Genomic DNA, 20814 nt, shown 5'->3' on the forward strand with positions numbered 1-20814 from the left:
CAGCCTCCTGAGTAGCTGGGATTACAGGCGCATACCACGATGCCTGGCTAATTTTGTATTTTTAGTAGAGACAGGGTTTCTACATGTTGGTCAGGCTGGTCTTGAACTCCCAATCTCAGGTGATCCGCCCACCTAGGCCTCCCAAAGTGCTGGGATTACAGGCGTGAGCCACCTCACCCAGCCATCCCCATACACTTTTCTTTTTGGTTGGTTTGTTTTTGTTTTGTTCACTGTTTTGTTGTTGTTTTCATTTTAGAGATGGGATCTTGTTGTCTTGCCCAGAATGGAGTGCAGTGGTGTGATTAGCTCATTGTAACCTCAAACACCAAGGCTCAAGTGATCCTCCCTCCTCAGCCTCCTAAGTAGATATGACTATAGGTGTGCATCACCACACATCTTTACAACAATTTTTTTATAAAGATGTGGTCTCACTACGTTTCTCAGGCTGGTCTTGAACTACTAGCTTCAAGCAATTCCCTGACTCAGCCTCTTAAAGTGCTGGGATTACAGATATGAGCCACCACATCCAGCCCCCATTTTGTTATTGACATCACAATTTACATATTTTTGTATTGTATATTAATTAACATATTTTAATGTTATTTTTAATACTTGAGTCTTTTAACTTTTATATTAAAATTATTTAAATACCACTGCTTTCATATTATAGTATTCTGTATTTGCCTGTATATATTTACCTTTACAAATTAGTTTTTGGAAATAGTATTTTTGATAGTCTATTTCTTCTTTCAGCACTTTGAATATATTATCCCATATCTGTGAGGTTTCTGAAGTAAAAACTGTTATAATCTTGTAAGGGTTTCTTTCTACATGGTAAGTCACTTTTCTCTTGCCACTTTCAAAATTCTCTTTTGTGTTTGACTTTTGACAATTTGATTATAATGTGTCTCAGTGTTGAAGTCTTTCAGTTCATCTAATTCAGGGTCTGTTAGGATTCTTGGATCTGGATATCCATTTTCTTTCCCAAATTTGAGGAGTTTTTGCCCTTGTTTATTTGAATAAGCTTTCTGACCCTTTCTTTCTCCTCTGCTTCTACAACTCCCATATTACAAATATTGGTCAGCTTAATAGCATCCTATATGTCCCTTAAACTTTCATCACTCTTTCTTCTTTTTTCCCCTCTCATCGGATAATTTCAAATGGTCTGTCTTTGGGTTTGCTGATTTTTCTGCTTGATCTAGTCTGCTGTTGAACACTTCTATTGAAATTTTTAGTTCAGTTATTATATTCTGCAGCTCCAAGACTATTGTTTGGTTCTTTTAAAAATTTCTCTCTTTGTTGAAATTACAATTTCATTTATGTATTATTCTCCTGAGCTCATTGAGCATTTTTATGACGGTTATTTTGAATTCTCTGTCAGGTAATTCAGATATTACTATTTCATAAGGGTCCATTTTGGAGCTCTGTCTTACTTCTTTGTTAAACTATGTTTCTCTGTTACTTCTTATTCTTTACTCTTTATGTTGGTATCTGTGCAATAGAAAAAATAACTATCTCTCTTAGTCTTCAAGACTGGCCTCATACAGAAGAAGACCCTCAGCAATCAGCCTGGTCAGAGATTGTCGGGCGCTCTTCAAATCTTCATATAGTCCCAGCTGCCTTTTGTTTTTAAGCATCTCTCAGGCATCTAGAATATGATGGGTCTTGTCAGTAATTTGAGACAGGTTAGACAGAAGCCCAGTCCCTTGGACATGCCCCAGAAGAGTTAGAAAGTTGGATGAATTGTCCAATTGTTTCCACCCCAAAGTGAGAAGCTAGGATATGGGATTTATTTTCCTGCTTGCTTTGCATTGAGCCTTTTGGAAAAACTATGGTAAGTGTTTTCATGCTAGTCCAAGATACCATCTTTGTTCTCAAACCATGCCCTCCTAATATCATCACTCTACACCTCTGTCTTGACTTCTCATCACTGAAACCTATAGTGGCAAATGAATAGTAAAAAGGGATGGAAAAAGAAGCTAGAAAAATAACTTAGTAGATATATGCAAGAAATTTTACTATCAAATGGAAAAAAAAAAGTTTAACAATACAGTAAAACAAGAGGACTGTCTTTTTTTTTTTTTTTTTTTTTTTTGCCACAACAGAGGCAAGGAACAGCAGACAGTTTTCCAAATTTATTTTTTACTGCAATTTTTAGGCAAATTATTCACTACTAATTTTCAATCCAAGTTTGGAATTTAAAGAGGTTTGTGGAACTTCTACACAACTTTCTGTTTTTCATGAAGCTCTCATAGTCTCGCTCTTTTTTTATTTTATTTTTTTTGAGACGGAGTCTCACTCTGTCGCCCAGGCTGGAGTGCAGTGGCATGATCTCGGCTCACTACAAGCTCCGCCTCCTGGGTTCACACCATTCTCCTGCTTCAGCCTCCTGAGCAGGCTCCAGCCACCCGAGCAGGCTCCAGCCACCACGCCCGACTAATTTTTTTGTATTTTTTTAGTAGAGAGGGGTTTCACCTTGTCAGCCAGGATGGTCTCGATCTCCTGACCTCGTGATCCACCTGCCTTGGCCTCCCAAAGTGTTGGGATTACAGGCATGAGCCACCACGCCTGGCCCAACAATTCTCAAAAAAAAACCAAAAAAAAAAACCAAAAACCTGGATCAGTAGCATGATTAGAAACTTCTTGTCATTATCTGATGCATCCATGATAGAGATAGAGGCAAATGAAAATACTTTGATTTTGCTTGTTTCACTTTCCACATCTTCATCCATGTGGTTATCATAGTTCTGGCTCTGATTAAGTTTGGTATACTTCTGGTAAGTATGCATAGATTATGTTTAAATTATAAAGTGTATTTTAATAATACACATTGCCAATGACTAAGTGAATTTTGAAATTAGGGTCATATTCAATATCAAAACAAATAATGATATAAACATAATTAGAAATAATTGGGTGAGGGGTGATATATAATGCAAAACAGTAGCCATGAAGATTAATATAGTTTCTCATGTTTAAATGCCTCAAGGAAATAAGACTAATATAAAAGAAGTGAAAGTGAAATTTTAAATCTCAACAATTAGTATTTGTTGCATTACTATTCAAGAAATTTTATTTTTTTCTGTACTTGCAAAGTATAGAATACTATAATAAAAAGAGATATGTACCATTCTGCTCATATCATAAGCACATTTGTATAAGAAAGCATACTTCCTGCAGAAACATCTCAATGGTTCTATTGAGATTGTGAGTGAAAGCATTAAGGAAATATTTTGAGACTTTAAAAAATATTTTCTACAAGATTTGATAATGCTAATTGCATATTTATACATTATTGCATCAACTGAATTTAGAAGTATACTTCATCTTTTTGTAATTTTCCTTTTAATGATATAACGACACATATATATATATATATATATCTTAATAAGGTCACTTGGAATATGAATTAATCTTTTAGCTTTAAGTATTAAACTGCACAAGTATTGGGAAACTGCCTTCCAAATATGTGTAGCAGACCTAGCCTACGAACAATCTAAAATGTGCAACACACACCAACATGGCACATGTATACATATGTAACAAACCTGCACGTTGTGCACATGCACCCTAGAACTTAAAGTATAATAAAAAATAAAATAAAATAAAATGTGCAATACAGCCACTACATCTGTGAGTGCTGACCCAACACATTGTAGAAATTATCAGCTTTCTCCAGCTCATTTAGAGAAACAAAAATAAAAAATAAAAACAACATTAATACGCTAAAGACTAAAAAAGTTTTCTATAAAGTGCAAACTTTTGGTGAAATTTTTCTAAAACGGTCAAGTGGATATTGACTTTGCTTTGAATACTCGTCGTGACCCCAAAAATGTTTAGATGGAAATGCAGTGGGTGGAATTTTGCGTCAGCTTAAGAATCAGGCACAAGGAGTTCCCATCCCTTGCCTTTTGAACATACTTCTGGCATCTTTCTGAACTTGTTTTTGTTAATACAAAGATTATAACTCCAATTCAATTTACTGTAGAGCATTTTAGAATCACCAAATAATTAGTTCATTGACTTGGTTCTACCAAGTTCTATGTAAAGCTGACATTATTATGTACTCAGTTTATAGCCCTCCAACAGCCACGGGCTGAAATGTGCCCCGCTCCTACCCCAAATTTATATATTGAAGCCCTGACTAACCCCCAGTGCCTCAGAATGTGACTATATTTGGAGATAGGGTCTTTAAAGAGATAATTAAGTTAAAATGAGGTTGCTAGGATGGGCCCCAATCCAATATAACTGGTGTTCTTATAAAAAGAAAAAATTTGGACATAGACATAGACATACATAGAAGGAAGGCCATATAAAGGCATGGGGGAAGACAGCCATCTGCAAGCTCAGGAGAGAAGTCTCAGAAGAAACCAACACTGCTGACACCCTGATCTTGGACTTCTTGTCTCCAGGACTGTGAGAAAATATATTTTGGTTGTTTGTTTAAGCCACTGAATCTGTGTTACTGTGTTATAGCAGCCCCAGCAAACTAATACACCAACTCAGAAATATTTTCAGAAGGCCTCCTCTGACACATAAACACATGAGTATTTTATTCTTCATTTTATCACAAGTCTGTAGATGATCACTCCAACATAAGACACCTTAGGCTTTCTTAGAAAGAAATTTATATATAGTTGACCCTTGAACAATACAGGTTTGAACTGTATGGGTTCAAATCCACTTATATGTGAATTTTCTTCTGCCTCTGCCACTCCTGGGACAGCAAGACCAACTCCTCCTCCTCCCTTTTCTCCTCCTCAGCCTACTCAACATGAAAATAATGAGGATGAAGACCTTTATAAAGATCTACTTCCACTTAAATATGTTTATCTTTCTATGATTTTGAAAACATTTTCTTTTTTCTAGCTTTATTATAACTGTATATAATACATATGACATATAACATGTGTGTTAACCATTTATGTTCATTGGTAAGGCTTCCAGTCAACAGTAGGCTATCAATAAAGTTTTGGGGAGTAAAAGTTATGTGCAAATTTTCAACTGTGCAGGCGGCCAGCCCCTAATCCCTGCATTGTTCAAGAATCAACGGGGTGTGTGTGTGTACAAATACTTCCTGACTTATGATGGATTGACTTACCATTTTTTTAATTTTATGATGGTGCAAAAGTGATATGTGTTTAGTAGGAAATAATACTTCGAGGTTTGAATTTTGATCATTTCCCAGGCTAGCAATACATGCTATCTTGTGAAGTCGGGCAGCAGCAGTGAGCCACAGCTCCCACTCAGCCACGTAATCACAAGAGTAAATGACCAGTAGTGTACTCCACAGTGTATTATATTTAATGACTTAAATGATATATTCAACACTTTATTATAAAGTAGGCTTTGTGTTTAATGATTTTGTCCAAGTGTAGGCGAATGTACGTGTTCTGAGCACATTTAAGGTAGGCTAGATTAAGCTAGAATGTTTGGTAGGTTAGGTATACTGTATGCATTTTCTACCTAACAATATTTTCAACTTACATTGGGTTTATCAAGATGTAATCCCATTGTAAACTGAGAAGGATCTCTCTCTCTATATATGTAAAGATAACAAAATACCCTAATGAGAAATAAGACAACGGCATTCCAAAACAGAAGCAATAATTATAGTAAAGAAGGATCTTTTTTAAAGCCTTCAAAATTTAGCAATGAATCATAGCTTATGAAGAAGATAATAATGATGATACCACTTATAATATAGAAATCATAATCAATTCTCTTCTAGAAAGAGAGTTACAATATTATCCCTATTTTTAAATGGTGACATTGGCTTCCCAGGTATATATGATTTAGGGATACTGATAATAATAACAATATTTTATAATAACAAAATAATAAGCATTTACTGAATGCTCACTATATGCCAGGTTTTATACTAAAGTCTTATATGGTTTATCACTTTTAATACTCACAACAGCCCCATGAATTAGGTAATCCTAAAAATCAAGTTCAGAGATGCTACTGATAACCGATAGATTCAGAGCGCTGCTACATACTAGATGAACTGGAGCTGTTGGGCTGTTATAAAATCAAGTTTTTAAAAAGGCAGCTTGAATCCTTGGCCATCACGATGTCTATGGATTGTGTAAACCTTACCTGATGGCATTTCTAGATTGAAGGCATCCATAAGTTTTGACAATAGTTCTTGCAGTTCCTCTTCCTCCAGCTCATCCTTTCTCTCCTTGATGTTACCTGCCTCTTTCTTTTCCATGGCTGCCAGAGCAGGACTGCTCCTTTCAGCAGGAATCATTTTGGGGGTGTCCTGCTTCAGTCCCTCCTGACAACTGGGTAGGGCGCTAATGACTTTCCTTAGCATCTTTTGCGTTTGGCTTTGTGCCCTGGTGCTGTGCAAAGTGGTCTCTGGTGATTCTGAATTTCGCAGAACATGCTCTGCATTTGTGTGACTTCTGTGACTTCTGTCAACCTCATCAGGGTTAGGAAGAGTTTCCCATCTTGAAGCATCTTCAGTGGCATTCTTCATCTGCAAATAATCCCCTCCCTTTGGAACCTTTTCAGTTGAAGAATGGCCAACCTTGGTCCCCACACTTTGAAAGGAAGAAGATGAAGGACGGGGTGGCTGCAACCTTACCTGGGGAAACAAAACTTTATTTATGAAGAAATTAACGTTTATCTTACTTTTTCATAAATGCGTTACATTTCAACATTCCAACAGAACATTCTAATGCAAGACTTTTCTTTCTCCTTTGTAAATATATTATCATTACTATTAATTTTAATTTATTCTGCTAATTCTATGTCAACCTAAAACTCTCTACAAGAGTTGGAATAGCTCAGGTTCTAAAATAACAGAGGGAATAATTACAAGAAATTTAGGAAAATCCTGGGTTCTAAAAAGCCCAGGTTCTAAAAATACCATAAGGAATTTCTGAAAACATAAGCGTATGTTGAATTGACAGATAAAAATTATTACAATAAAGCATTTTATAATAGTCTTTCTGGTAGGTGTGTTGTGAGGGGCTTCAGAGTAAGCCACAGGGAGAAAATTCAGGGACGTGCTCCACTTGAAGCACAGTTCTCAATGTGTGGCCCACAGACCCTAGGAGATCCCCAAGACCCTTCTAGGGTTTGTTATGTCAAAATTATGTTCATAAGGATACTTAGATGTTATTTGTTTATTGTATTGACATGTGCACTGATGATGCAAAATCAGTAAGTAAAGCTGTTGGTGCTTTAGTGTGAATCAAGGCAGCGTCACCAAACAGTGCTAATAATCAAGATATTCTTCACCCTCATACACTAGCAGTGGAAAAAAAAAAAAAAAAGCCAGTTCTGCTTAAGAACGCCTTTGATGGAATAGAAAAATTCTTAGTTTTAAAAATACTAACACATGTCTTTTAAATATTGTGTGTGACGAAGTGGGAAGTGTGCATAAGACACTTCTGCTGTGTACTGAAATACAAAAGGATTGCCTCTTGTGTCAAAGAAAGACTGACAGACTATGGTTATTCAGACTTGGGTATTTGTCAAACAGTTTCTCAAAAATGAACAAAGCGAGAATGTCTCTGCAAGGAAAACAATTAACAGTATTTGCTGTCAGTTATAACAATTAAGGCCGGGCACAGTGGCTCATGTCTGTAATCCCAGCACTTTGGGAGGTGGAGGTGTGAGGATTGCTTGAGGCCAGGAGTTCAAGACCAGTCTGGACAACATAGTGAGACCCCCTGTCTACAAAAATAAATAAATAAAAATTAGCTGGGTGTGCTGGCATGAGCCTGAGATCCTGGCTAGCCACAAGGTTGAGGCGGAAGGATTGCTTGAGCCCCAGGAGTTCGAGGCTGCAGTGAGCTATGATCCTGCCACTGCACTCCAGCCTGGATGACAGAGCAAGACCCTGTCTAAAATGTATATTTACATACATAATAAACAGGCTTTCAAACAAAAATTAGAATTTTGGAAAACTTGCATCCTACCACTATGAGCTTTATAGCTTTCCAATTCTTGCGCAATTTTTTAGTGAGATTGGTAGTGACATTAATGAACGTGAATTGTTTAGATCCTGTATAATAAAATGGATGAGCATTAGGACATTCAGCATAGCTCAGTGAACCAATATTTTCCAAATGATCAGTGTATAATGTTACACAATCATGCATGCTAGGAGACCCACTCAAAGACCGTGTAAGAACACTGGATTTTAATGAAACAGTGTGACATAAATATAGTTTTAGATTAAAGTCTCCTTTAAGAAGCTGTCATAAATCATGTCTTGGTGTAGTATTAAAGAGAAGTATGCCTCGGTATCTGAAAGGCTATTAATATAGTTCTCTCTTTTTCAACTGCAAATCTGGGGGAGGCCTGATTTCTTCAGATACTTCAACTGAAACACATTGCAGCAGATTGATTGCTGAAGTGGTTACAAAATTTCAGCTGTCTTTTATTAAGCCAGATATTTAAAGAGATTTGTGGAAAATATAAAGCAGTGCCACTCTTCTAAGGTTTTTAGAAAAACATATTGTTTAAAAATGTTATCTGTATATTTAATGGGTTTATCATTTTTATGTTTTCGTTAGTGAATACATTTTAACTTCTCAGTTTTAATTTGCATTAATTTTATTACTTATTTAATTTAACAACTCAGTTTTGATTTTCAGTAATTTTATTATGTATTTTATTATTAATTTAATTTTCATTAATTCATTTTCATTTTGTTTCTGTGGTTATAACAATCGATATCAATAAAACAGATATAACTACAGAACCAAAATCCTCTCCAGATTCTCAAATATTTCTAAGAATATACAGGGATCCTGAGATCAAAAGGTTAAAAAACCGATGCTATAAAGAATCACTTTGCCCCAAAGTCTATTGTTTATAAATATTTACAGATCCTGTTGTCTTTCAATGGCACTACCTTCATGGAGGGATAGGATATAGCCTGGATGAGGAAGTGGGAGGTCAGGGTACAGGGAGAAGAGGCTGATCAAAGTAAGGTGGGAAGCTCCTCCCTTGGCTGAAGGACTCAAGGTTAGACTTCAGGCGGTCCAGATGGCCAGTATCTCTCACATTTTATACCTGTAGGTCCCGTCTTATCTGCTGGAGCTTGCTCCATAGACTATCCTGGTTGGTTTTGAGTTTGTAAATCTTTGTTTCAAATCGGCAACTTCTTTCTTCCTGGGAGGTGTATATAGCTTGCAACTTGTCTTTGTATTGGTTTAACTGTTTTTTAAGGAGCCTGAAAAGAGAACAGATTTGAGTGGTTTGGAAGGGCAAGAGGCCAGCACACTAATTAGAGCCCTGGTAAGATGTATTCCAGTCCTTTTTGTGGAAAAAGATGCTGGAAAACCCTGTGTCTCAACTGTGTGTTTTTTTGTTTGTTTGTTTGTTTGTTTTTTTGAGGTAGAGCCTCACTCTGTCACCCAGGCTGGAGAATGCAGTGGCGCGATCTTGGTTCACTGCAACCTCTGCCTCTTGGATTCAAGTGATTCTCCTGCCTCAGCCTCCTGAGTAACTGGGATTACAGGCACCTGCCACCATGCCCGGCTATTGGGAAACCCTGTGCCTCAACTGTTATCTCACATTGATCAATATTGTTGACACTGTTTGTTCACCATGTGCAGCTGCCTTTGTGTGTATTATGGATATGATTCCACTAAGCATTCCACTGGCTTTAGAAGTATTTCAGAAAACTCACCAGGCATATTATAGATTCCTTTGACAGCTTGCCTCTACTGGCTACTTAAATAGGAATATTGACTTTATACATTATCCTTTTGTCTAGAAAGACTCCATTCAGAATGATAGTACACCTGTCATGGCTAAACACCCAACACTTCACCAGGAACACAGGGGAGGAAGAATATTGCAATTCATGGATTATAGGTCTGCTTTGGCTTCTCTTTTTGTCTAGTTGTTCATTGGTTTAAGAACGAACTAAGAAGCTGGGTGTGCTCACTCGTGTGTGTGTGTGTGTGTGTGTGTGTGTGTTATCTTAGTGCTTTAGGAGGCCAAGTTGGGGTATCCCTTGAGGCCAGGAAATTGAGACCAGCCTGGGCAAGATAGCATAGCAAGATCATCCACACACACACACACACACACACACACACATACACACACACACAAATTAGCTGAGTGTGGTGGCACCTGTAGTCACAGCTACTTGGAAAGCTGAGGCAGGGGGATCACTTGAGCCCAGGAGTTAGAGGTTACAGTGAGCTATAATTGCACCACTGCTTTCCAGCCTGGCTGATAGAGTGAGACGCTGTCTCTAAAAAAATATGAACCAAGTCGTCAGGGTAATCAGGGCAATTCTTTAAAACAAAAGGCAGGCTATGTTGCTCTTCTGCTCAGAACCCACCAGGGGCTCCCTCTTCATTTAAAGTAAACAGAAGTCCTTACAGAGGTGGACAAGCCCCACAAAGATGGCACAGACACCCCCTTCCCTCTCTGAACTCATCTCTTGCTTTCCGGCTTATTCACTCCCCTGTGGCCATATGGAGCTCCTGGCTCCTTTTTGAACACCCCAGGCCTGTTCCCCACTTAGAGTCTGCTCTTCCACTCCCTCTGCCTGGACGCTCTTTCTTCTCCAGGTCATTGCTCAGTTCCCTCCCCCACCTTCTTCAAGTCTTTGCTCACAAGGCGCCTTTTCAGTGAGGCATTCTCTGACTGCCCTATTTGAATACACAAACGACAACCCCAACCTCTCCTCCAGCATGGCCAAACTCTTCCCTTCTTTATTTGTCTCTGTGGCATTCTGCCATGTCTAATTACTACAAAGCCTGAAGAGTCCAGCCTTCAAACTTCTAGGCAGCCATACACTGTGACATACTACAGGCTTTATTTATTATTTTACTTATATATTACTCTACTCCCTATTTAATTGCTTATTGTCTTTTTATTCTGGCAACTTTGCATGTGTGTGTGTGTGTGTGTGTGTGTGTGTGTGTGTGTGTTGCCATGTCTTCTGCACCAGGCCTAAAATAGTTCCTGTCATATAGTAGGTTTACAACTAAAATTGTCTAAATAAAGTAGTTTTATTTGATCACTGCTGTTAGCATATTTGTGGAATTTGTGGAAATTGGCTGTCTGGTATGAAATGCAACATGTCTCAGTGTTAGAACCTGCAAAATTCCTAATTGCATAGAGCTTGGGGAGGTCTTAAAATTTAGTTTGGGCTCCCATGCAAAGCAGGCATCTCTGAAAGATAGCCCTCTAACTTCCAGACAGTCATACTCAGGTGAAACAGGAGTCTGACTCTAAAATCCTTGCTCGTAATTGGAGTTTCGGGTATATCTTTATGTGGGTTTCTCAGAAGGAGTCAGCCCAGGGGTTTTACACAGCCAGCAACAAAGAAACATTCTCAGACAGCCTGTCTAGATGGTGTTCTCTGGACCCAAAGTGTTGTGCTTATTATGACCACAAATGATGTCAGGCTCTCTCTTTTCCTGATGTCCACCACCCATGTCCGCTTCCTCCTCTCTGGCCCATCCACCAGGCCTGGACAACTAGAAGACACGCATCCCTATCCTTCCACAATCCAGGTGGAAGAAGGTGGGACTCTGCCAGAAATCCAGTGCTTTTCTCCTTCTGCATCTTTTTAAAGAAGAGATGCTTACGGGTTGTTTCTAGTAAATACAATTCACATGGTGCCAATATCTTCAGCAACTGGGAGCCCAGGACTTTCCAGGCAATTATCTACTCATAACAAACAGTTCAGGTTATCTAAGAAATAATTCCTTTCAAACAATTTGAAATCTGCCTTTCTATACTTTTTACGTGTATTTCTGCTTTCTGGTGGGGGCTAAGCAGCTTGAATCTCCCATGTATTAACTGTTCAAATGGAACACAGATACTCCCTGGGCAAGCTAATCATGCCCAAATCAGTGAAATGTTACTTACTTTGTCCATTACTGATGTGGTTTGGCTGTGTCCCCACCCAAACTTCATCTTGAATTGTAATCCCCATAATCCCCACGTGTCAAGGGCAGGACCAGGTGGAGGTAATTAAATCATGGGAGCAGTCTCCCCCATGCTGTTCTCATGATAGTGAGTGAGTCTCACGAGATCTCATGGTTTTATAAGCATCTGGCATTTCCCCCGCTTGCACTCACTCTGTTCTGCCACCCTGTAAAGAAGGTGCTTGCTTCCCCTTTGCCTTCCACCATGATTGTAAGTTTCCTGAGGCCTCTCCAGCAATGCGGAACTGTGAGTCAATTAAACCTCTTTGCTTTATAAATTACCCAGTCTCAGGTATTTCTTCATAGCAGTGTAAGATCGGACTAGTAAATTTACCTAGCACAGTGTAGATTAATAATAGAAAACTAGTAATTTAATAGTACTCTTTCTGTTCATGTGTCTGAGACTGTTGCTTTTAAAATAATCAGTGACATAATTGGCTATCACTGAACTTGCAGTTAACTATCATATATATCACAGGTCTTTTTCACACTACTTGTGCATATGGGCCTGCAATTGTGGGATTTTCCTTTAATCCCATAAAATTTGGTCTTTATAAACTGCCTCACTGTTCCAGTCTATTAAATCTCAGTGATCCAAGACTGTAATTCAGTTTATTACCTAGGGGTTTTGGTATCATGTCACATACGCATTTGAGAATTGGGCTCTCTACAGTTTCATCCAAATTATTGATAAAAATGATGGTATAGGCAGGAACAAAGAGCTTCGTGTCATATTTCATTCAATAATCAGCCTTACACTTTGGTACACTTTGTAGTGATAAATACTTTGGTAGGATACAAATGGTGTAGATAGTAGACATGGATTATATCAAAGGGAATATTTAGTTTAAAATAATTCATTTTAAATAATCATTTGAAGAACTAAGTTAAACTAAATTTTAAAATTTGCCTTTATTTCTACATTTTCAATTTTAATATAGCCTTTCCATTGCTTTACTACTTTAAAAATGTTTTCTAATTTCTTTTTCTTATTCCATGAAAAATATTAAAACTACTTTTAAGATTTAAATTATTTTGATACTTTAAAAGTGTTTATTGAACTCCTTTTCATGAGTTATCACAGAATTTAGAAAATGTTTTATATATTCTGTACATTTAGATTAGGAAGCATATCTCATCATACATACATACATAGAATTGCTAGTTTGTTGGACGTCTACTGGATATTAAGTATTGTGCCTGAAAACAAAGTTTTTCCCTCAGGGGAAGCTTCTTACTGGGGAACCAGGAATTCTATCTTCTAAAGGAATAACAGCAGGAGCTAAGAGCTCAAGAAATGATTAGTTCCTTAAGACACAATCAGAAGATGATAAACAGTTTCCATTCAGCCTAATAACCCTAGTAGAACGTTAGATGCTGTTGGATAACAAGAACTAATTTCTTTAGAAGTAGGTAAAACACATACATAACACAAGATACACACAAGAATCAATACTTCACTAAAAGTGCTTAACCAAATTCTAAGGAATAAAATCAGGCAATCAAAAGTCAGAACTTAGCCTGGTGATTTTTATTATGCTTAACTGCTCAAAGAGAGTCAAAGCTCCCTTTTACTTTCATATTGGAATCACAGGATTTCTTGACTTAAAAGTTTCTCTCAAATTTAAAAAAAAAAAAAGTAAAATTTTTGTAGAAAATTTTTCTATAAAAGCAAAGGAAATGCTGTGGATTTCTCTCTGCGGTCGGTATTTGCACATATTCATGTGCCTCCTACCTTCTTTCCCTGTGGAGAGCATTAATAGATTCATGAGTCCTCGGCAGTTCATTCCTAGTGCTGACCATGGTCTAGAGAAGGAAGAAATAAGAAAATAAGTTTTTGGTTTGAATTTAACCCACATTCCTAAAAATCCAGTATAAGAACATGATAATGATTTTTTTCAAAGAAATTCAATCTATTTCAAAAAGTGGCTGCTGTTTGGGTTTACATTCATGTATGATGATGCCAATGTTTATACACTCAAAGTACAGCTGTATATCTAATTTCACAAAAGAAATTAAAACAGTTTTATGTTTTAGAAATAACATCACATTAGTCCTTTGTTCAAGTTAAGTTGCTACCCTGAATGTCTTCTTCCCCAAAGGCATCTACAAGAAGCAGTTGGGTCACTTTCTTTCCCTTAGCTTTCGAAGTCTCTTACTTCTATCACCTACCTTTAACTCTCACTGTCTTGTCTTTCCTTTGCTTGCTATCTGCGTGTGCACTAGAGTCATCATTTCTTTTCAAATCCACCAAGTGTTTTGAATGAATAATGGTCAACTTGGCTGTCACTTAGGATTTCCCCACCAAACCTTGTCTCTTACATCACACTCTGCGCCCTGCAACCCCAGGGCAAGTACTGACCTGACCCAGTCTGGCCCAGGCTCCTGGGGCACCATGTTCCAGCCCTTGGCTCCCACATGTCTGGATGAAAGATTGGATTTCATTACACTCCATTTATAAACAGCTGTGGCTACAATCTGCAGCCTTCTCCCATCCCTGCAAATGATCTGAAGTGGGGCTGGCCATTTTAGGAACATTGTTCCACAGGCATAGCCTGAAAGAGCAAAAGGGCAGTAGCAGGAGAAGAAACTGAGCTATATACAGACTTAAAGTCACATTCTCTGGTTGGTATGTGCCCTTTGCAGTCCCTTTGAGTGAAATGTGTCATTGCCTCTTCATTCAAATACTTAAACAGGCCGGGTGCGGTGGCTCACGCCTTAATCCCAGCACTTTGGGAGGCCGAGGCGGGCGGATCACGAGGTCAGGAGATCGAAACCATCTGGGCTAACACAGTGAAACCCCATCTCTACTAAAAATACAAAAAATTAGCCGGGCGTGATGCCGCGCGCCTGTAGTCCCAGCTACTTGGGAGGCTGAGGCAGGAGAATGGCGTGAACCTGGGAGGTGGAGCTTGCAGTGAGCCGAGACTGTGCCACTGCACTCCAGCCTGGGCAACAGAGCGAGACTCTGTCTCGGAAAAAAAAAAAAAACAACAACAAATACTTAAACAGTTTCCACATGCATAGCATAGTCTTTGAATCAGTGAACTTTATATTACATTTAAAATAATTACAATTTAAATAACAATTGCAGAATATCATGGCTTTGTAAAATGACTATACTCTCATAAGCCATTTTTTACCCCTATTCATTCTCTATATATGGTGGAGATAGAGTAGGAAAGGTGTATACATATGCTATAAACTTATTTATGTGTTCTAACACTTAGGGAGAACAATGAAATACCTTAAAATTCTCAAATAAAATAATTCAGTGATTTAATGTGTATTATTAATATGAAGAAAATCTTTAAAAGAATTTCTTGCACCAATATTATATGGTACATATTTTCTGCAATTGAGAAGCATTTCAGGTTAGTGCAAATGGTGGTATATCCATGGAATAGATACTATGGTTTATTTAGTTATTCTCAATGAAAGCATAAGCTGTTTCCAATATTTCAAAATTTTCAAAATGAAAAGCCATGCTGCAGTAAACATAGCTGTATGTGCCTCCTTGTGCACATGTGCAAGATTCTTGGGTTTTAAGTTTAATAGACACTATCCATTTGCCCCTTTGGGCAGGTGTGTGTGCACACACACATACACACAAACACACTTGAAAATGAATAGAAAAAGATCTGCAAAGTTATACTTCAAACAGATTATCTCTGGGGAATTAGGGACAGGACCTGGATTGAGAATTATGGTTGAAAGGGACCTTAGATGTATCTATAATATTTTAACATCTTATACATTAAACAGATTCATGTCTTATTTCTATGACGTGCATTTTTAAATAAAAATATGTTATATACCTAAGATAGGATGTAGCAACTTTAAAAATGAAGGTGAGAGAGAAGTAAAAGAAAAGTGAAATAAAGGAGCAAAATCGCTTTCCTCTGAACAAATGGATGTTACAGTGAGGAAAAGCCTGCATTGTGAAAATGGTTTTCCTTCCTCTTTTGTTTGAAGCAGGAAATACAGCAGCTCCTTATTTGTCTTCATATGTCGGTCCAGCTCTCTGTCATGCACTCTAGCATGATGGCTGTGTCTTGGCAGGTGTCCCATGAGGGGTGTCTCCAGGTGTCCCAGTCTACGTGAGCTGATGAGTAAAATGCAAACAGGCCCAAGCAAACATCACACACAGGTGGCTGCAGAGGCCACTTGTCACTGGATGGTCACAAGACTTACTCTCCACCCACACTTGACTACAGTATGGAAACTCTAGTTTTTCTCTGATGACTATTACAGATGACCGTATTCTGAAGACCTTTCTTGATGATGATGATGATTGCAGGAAAGTTTGCAAGTGGAGTTACACATGTGAGGGCAAATAAACAGCTGACTGAAAACATGCTAAAGTATTTGCAGAATGTACCCTTAAAAAAAGATAGCATTTCTAATCCCTTTGACGAAAAAACTTCACTGGGATATTTTAAGTTCTCTCCCTCATCTTATTTTTCTTTTTTTAAAAAAACTTGCATTTTGAGTTCAGGGGTACATGTGCAGGATGTGCAGGTTTGTTACATAGGTAAATGTGTATCATGGGGGTTGTTGTACAGATTATTTCATCACCCAGGTATTAAGCTTAGTATCCACCAGTTATTTTTCCTGATCCTCTCCCTCCTCCCACCCTCCACCCTCCGGTAGGCCTCAGTGTGTGTCGTTCCCCTCTCTGTGACCATGTGTTCTCATCATTTAGCTCCCAAGCTCCCACTTATAAGTGAGAATATTTCTTTCTTATCTCTTCCCTTTTAAAATTTCTGAACATTTTACTTACACATGCATGCATTGGTTCCTCTATTTTTTATTTTTGAGATGGAGTCTCGCTCTGTCACCAGGCTGGAGTGCAGTGGCACGGTCTTGGCTCACTGCAACCTCTGCCTCCTGGGTTCAAGTGATTCTCCTGCCTCAGCCTCCCGAGTAGCTGGGACTATAGGCGCATGCCACCACACCCAGCTAATTTTTGTATTTTTAATAGAGACGGGGTTTCACCATGTTGGCCAGGCTGGTCTCGAACTCCCGACCTTGTGATCTGCCTGCCTTGGCCTCCCAAAGTGCTGGGCTTACAGGTGTGAGCCACCACGGCTGGCCAGTTCTCTGATTTTTTTTAAATAACCTAAGATCTTATGATACTGAGTTGGCAAGTTAAGGCCCTATGGGCAGAAGGAAACCTTATCTGTAAGTTACAATCAGAAGTCTTGGGCAGAGACTTCATATCTATGGACACTGGAATAGTTTAAGTATGTCAGGGTTGAAAGGAACCTGTCTTACAAATGGTCCCCTCAAAGCTGAACTTTGTCCACTAACATGGTAAACAACACAGTTCATTGGTTGCATATCAGAGGTGGCACATATTGTTGTGGTTAGAATTGCCTATTCTTTTGGGACAACAGATTAAAGAAAATTCATGTTGCTCAGCCATATGTAAATAAGAATAGGTTTTGTGTCGTCTTAAGGACATCACTATTGAGTCTTCTAATACATGCCACAAAGGAGCAATATAATTTATATTATAATTGTGTATACCAGCACACTACTGTTGCAGTTAATTTATAGTTCTTACATGGATAGACAACTTACAATAGACTTTTATCCTTACAAACATCCAAATTATCTGGTCTACTCTACTCTTCAAGAAAAATTATGCAATTGGGCATATTAAATAGACCAAAGGCTGACCAGTAGTTGTGTATTTTGAGGATATTATAGATTTTCTTAGCAGATATTTAGAAACAAAAATGATCCTTAGGGAAAAAAATGACTTGATTTCTGGGAGTAAAAGTTGAGCATATTTGAGTTGAATTAAAATAGATATTTGAAGATTTGAAAAATAAAATGATACACTTAAAATATTTTTCTTAACTAATTATTTTGAAAATCTTGATAAAGTAGATAATTCCTTCAAGAAAATTAAATTATCAAAGTTGACTGAAGAAAGCATGAAGAGACTATTAGTTTTGAACAAATAAAAAATTTACGAAACTATTATAAAGCTTCCAGTGCCCAGGGCTTTACTCTTGAATATTAGCAATTGTTAAAGAAATAAACAGTTCTTATGTTAGATAAATTATTTCAAATACAAGAAACGATGAAATATGACTCAGTTGTTTAGCCATAAAAAATGCTCAAAACTGATGCACATAAGATGGAGTGGGGAGATATTCTGATTCATAAATGTTGCAATTCTAAATAGAAAACAAAATTTAAAGAACATTTAAAGAATAATCTACAAACAAGTATAGATTTTAGTTGCAGCAATGCCAGAAATGTTTACTATCATGTACGCTATTGATACAATACTTCCAATAAGAAAAAAATGTTTGAAAATTTCAGTTAGTGCTGAAAACAGATTTTAAATAAGTAGATCAAAACATTTCCCCCAAAAAAGTTTTAAAAATGAGGACAAGAAAAAACACTTTCTCCATGTTAAAAACCATCTCAAGCCAACAACTAAAACTGTAATATCTAATGGAGAAGCACTAGAGAAATGCTCCCACTAAATCTACTCTCATTACAAATAGTTGACCCATTATCTCTTGAATTATCTAATTGCCCCATTATCTCTTGAATTATCTATCATTGCTCTGAAAGATGTGGAGTTTTTCAGGAATAAAGACCTGAAATAGAAATGAGAGGTTTTAATGTTGGAGGGGAAAAGACATATATATTTTTAAAAATATATATATAATTATATTTGATATGTTGATATTTAAATATATTTAAATATGTATATTTTCAAATTGTGTGATTGTCTACCTGGAAGCATGATGTTCAAAATAAACCAATATTTGAGTTTCTAAAAGAGTTCATTCACAAAAATTTCTCTTTGCAGAATCATAGCTTTCCAAAATATCATCGTCAATAATTAAGAAAAAAATACAGTGGGAAAAGCCCCTACTCACAATATTATCACAATATGACAGGAAATCAGCTATATATAACCTTTTACTGAGAGACGGAAAAACACCTGATAAAATATGTGTGGGATTTTTAGGTGTTTGATGTTGAGCTTGAACGCTTTCTTAATTGATGGCTGCTTTTTGGTCAACTATGGAGATTGAATTTTTTACTCTCTATACAAGGTTTTTTCCTAGTGTCTAAAGAGCTGTCCCTCTTTAGACTAACAATTAAATTTCCAAGGGGATTAGGTGATTCTGTAGGTAAATATCACAAAGATAAAAGATGTTTCCATATCAACATACAGGTTTAATGCAAAGCTAATCAAAATACTAATAGGATTAATTTTGGGCACCTTACAAATGATTTCAAGATTCTTTTAGAAGAATAATTGTGTTATACAACCCCATCAAAAAGTGGGCGAAGGATATGAACAGACACTTCTCAAAAGAAGACGTTTATGTGGCAAAAAAAAAAAAAAATATGAAAAATAGCTCATCATCACTGGTCATTAGAGAAATGCAGATCAAAACCACAATGAGATACCATCTCAAGCCAGTTAGAAAGATGATTGGTAAAAAGTCTGGAAACAACAGAAGCTGGTAAGGTTGTGGAGAAATAGGAACACTTTTACACTTGGTGGGAGTGTAAATTAGTTCAACCATTGCGAAAGGCAATGTGGCAATTCCTCAAGGATTAAGAACCAGAAATATCATTTGACCCAGCAATCCCATTACTGGGTATAAACCCAAAGGATTATAAATCATTCTAATATAAAGACACATGCACACGTATGTTTAATGCAGCACTATTCACAATAGCAAAGACTTGGAACCAACCCAAATGCCCATCAATGACAGACTGGATAAAGAAAATGTGGCACATATACACTATGTAATATTATGCAGTCATAAAAAAGAATGAGTTCATATCCTTTGCAGGGGCATGGATGAAGCTGGAAACCATCATCCTCAGCAAACTAACACAGGATCAGAAAACCAAACACTGCATGTTCTCACTCATAAGTGGGAGTTGAACAATGAGAACACATGGACACAGAGAGGGGAACATCACACACTGGGGCCTTTCGGGGGGTTGGGGGCAAGGGGAGGAAGAGCATTAGGGTGAATAATTAATGCATGCGGGGCTTAAAACCTAGATGACGGGTTGATAGGTGCAGCAAAGCCCCATGGCACATGTATATCTGCACGTTCAGCACATGTATCCCAGAACTTAAAATTTTTAAAAAAGAATAATTGTGTTATGATAGCTAATATGTAAAAATATAAAAATAAAAAGGGAGAAAATGGTTAATGGGTATAAAGCTTCAGTTATGCAAAATAAGTAAGTTCTGGAGGTCTACTAAACAGCAGTGCCTATAACAGCATTGTATATTGTATACTCAAAATTTGCTCAGAGATTAGCTCTCATAGTGTTCTTACTACATGTACAAATTAATTATAATAATGATAAAGGGAGGAAACTTTAGGAGGTGAATTGTTTATGATCTTGATGGTGGTGGTTTCACAGGTGCATATTTATCCCAAACTCATCAAGTAGTATGCATTAAATATGGACAGCTTTCTTTTTCTTAAAAAAAAAAAAAACTGATTAAATGGTATTTATGTGTTTACTTATTAAGACAGGGACTTGCTCTGTCACCCTGGCTGGAATGCAATGGTGTGATCTAGGCTCACTGCAGCCTCCGCCTCCCAGGTTCAAGCGATTCTCCTGCCTTAACCTTCCGAGTAGCTGGGATTACAGGAGTGTGCCACCACGCCTGGCTAACTTTTTGTATTTTTAGTAAGGATGGGGTTTCACCACATTGGCCAAACCAGTCTTGAACTCCTGAGCTCAAGTGATCTGCCTGCTTCAGCCTTCCAAAGTGCTGGGATTACAGGTGTGAGTCACTGCACCCGAGCATGTACAGCTTTTTGCATGTCAATTGTATCTCAGTAAATTGGTTAACAAAACGAAATAAAAAGGGAAA

The 20814-nt window shown here is 37.5% G+C and overlaps 1 protein-coding gene across 1 annotated transcript in view; it reads right to left on the reverse strand.

Annotated features, from left to right (window-relative positions):
- Nucleotides 1–20814, reverse strand: part of DYTN (dystrotelin) — a 67738-nt gene that overhangs the window by 5252 nt on the left and 41672 nt on the right. Inside the window, exons 10-11 of the mRNA XM_025404464.1 lie at nucleotides 9040–9199; nucleotides 6103–6595 (exon numbers count right to left, since the gene is read on the reverse strand). Of these exons, the coding sequence (XP_025260249.1) occupies nucleotides 6103–6595; nucleotides 9040–9199 (653 nt within the window). The remainder of the gene's footprint in view (nucleotides 1–6102; nucleotides 6596–9039; nucleotides 9200–20814) is intronic.

Source organism: Theropithecus gelada, chromosome 12 (assembly GCF_003255815.1).
Source record: "Theropithecus gelada isolate Dixy chromosome 12, Tgel_1.0, whole genome shotgun sequence".
Taxonomy (NCBI): Eukaryota; Metazoa; Chordata; class Mammalia; order Primates; family Cercopithecidae; genus Theropithecus; species Theropithecus gelada.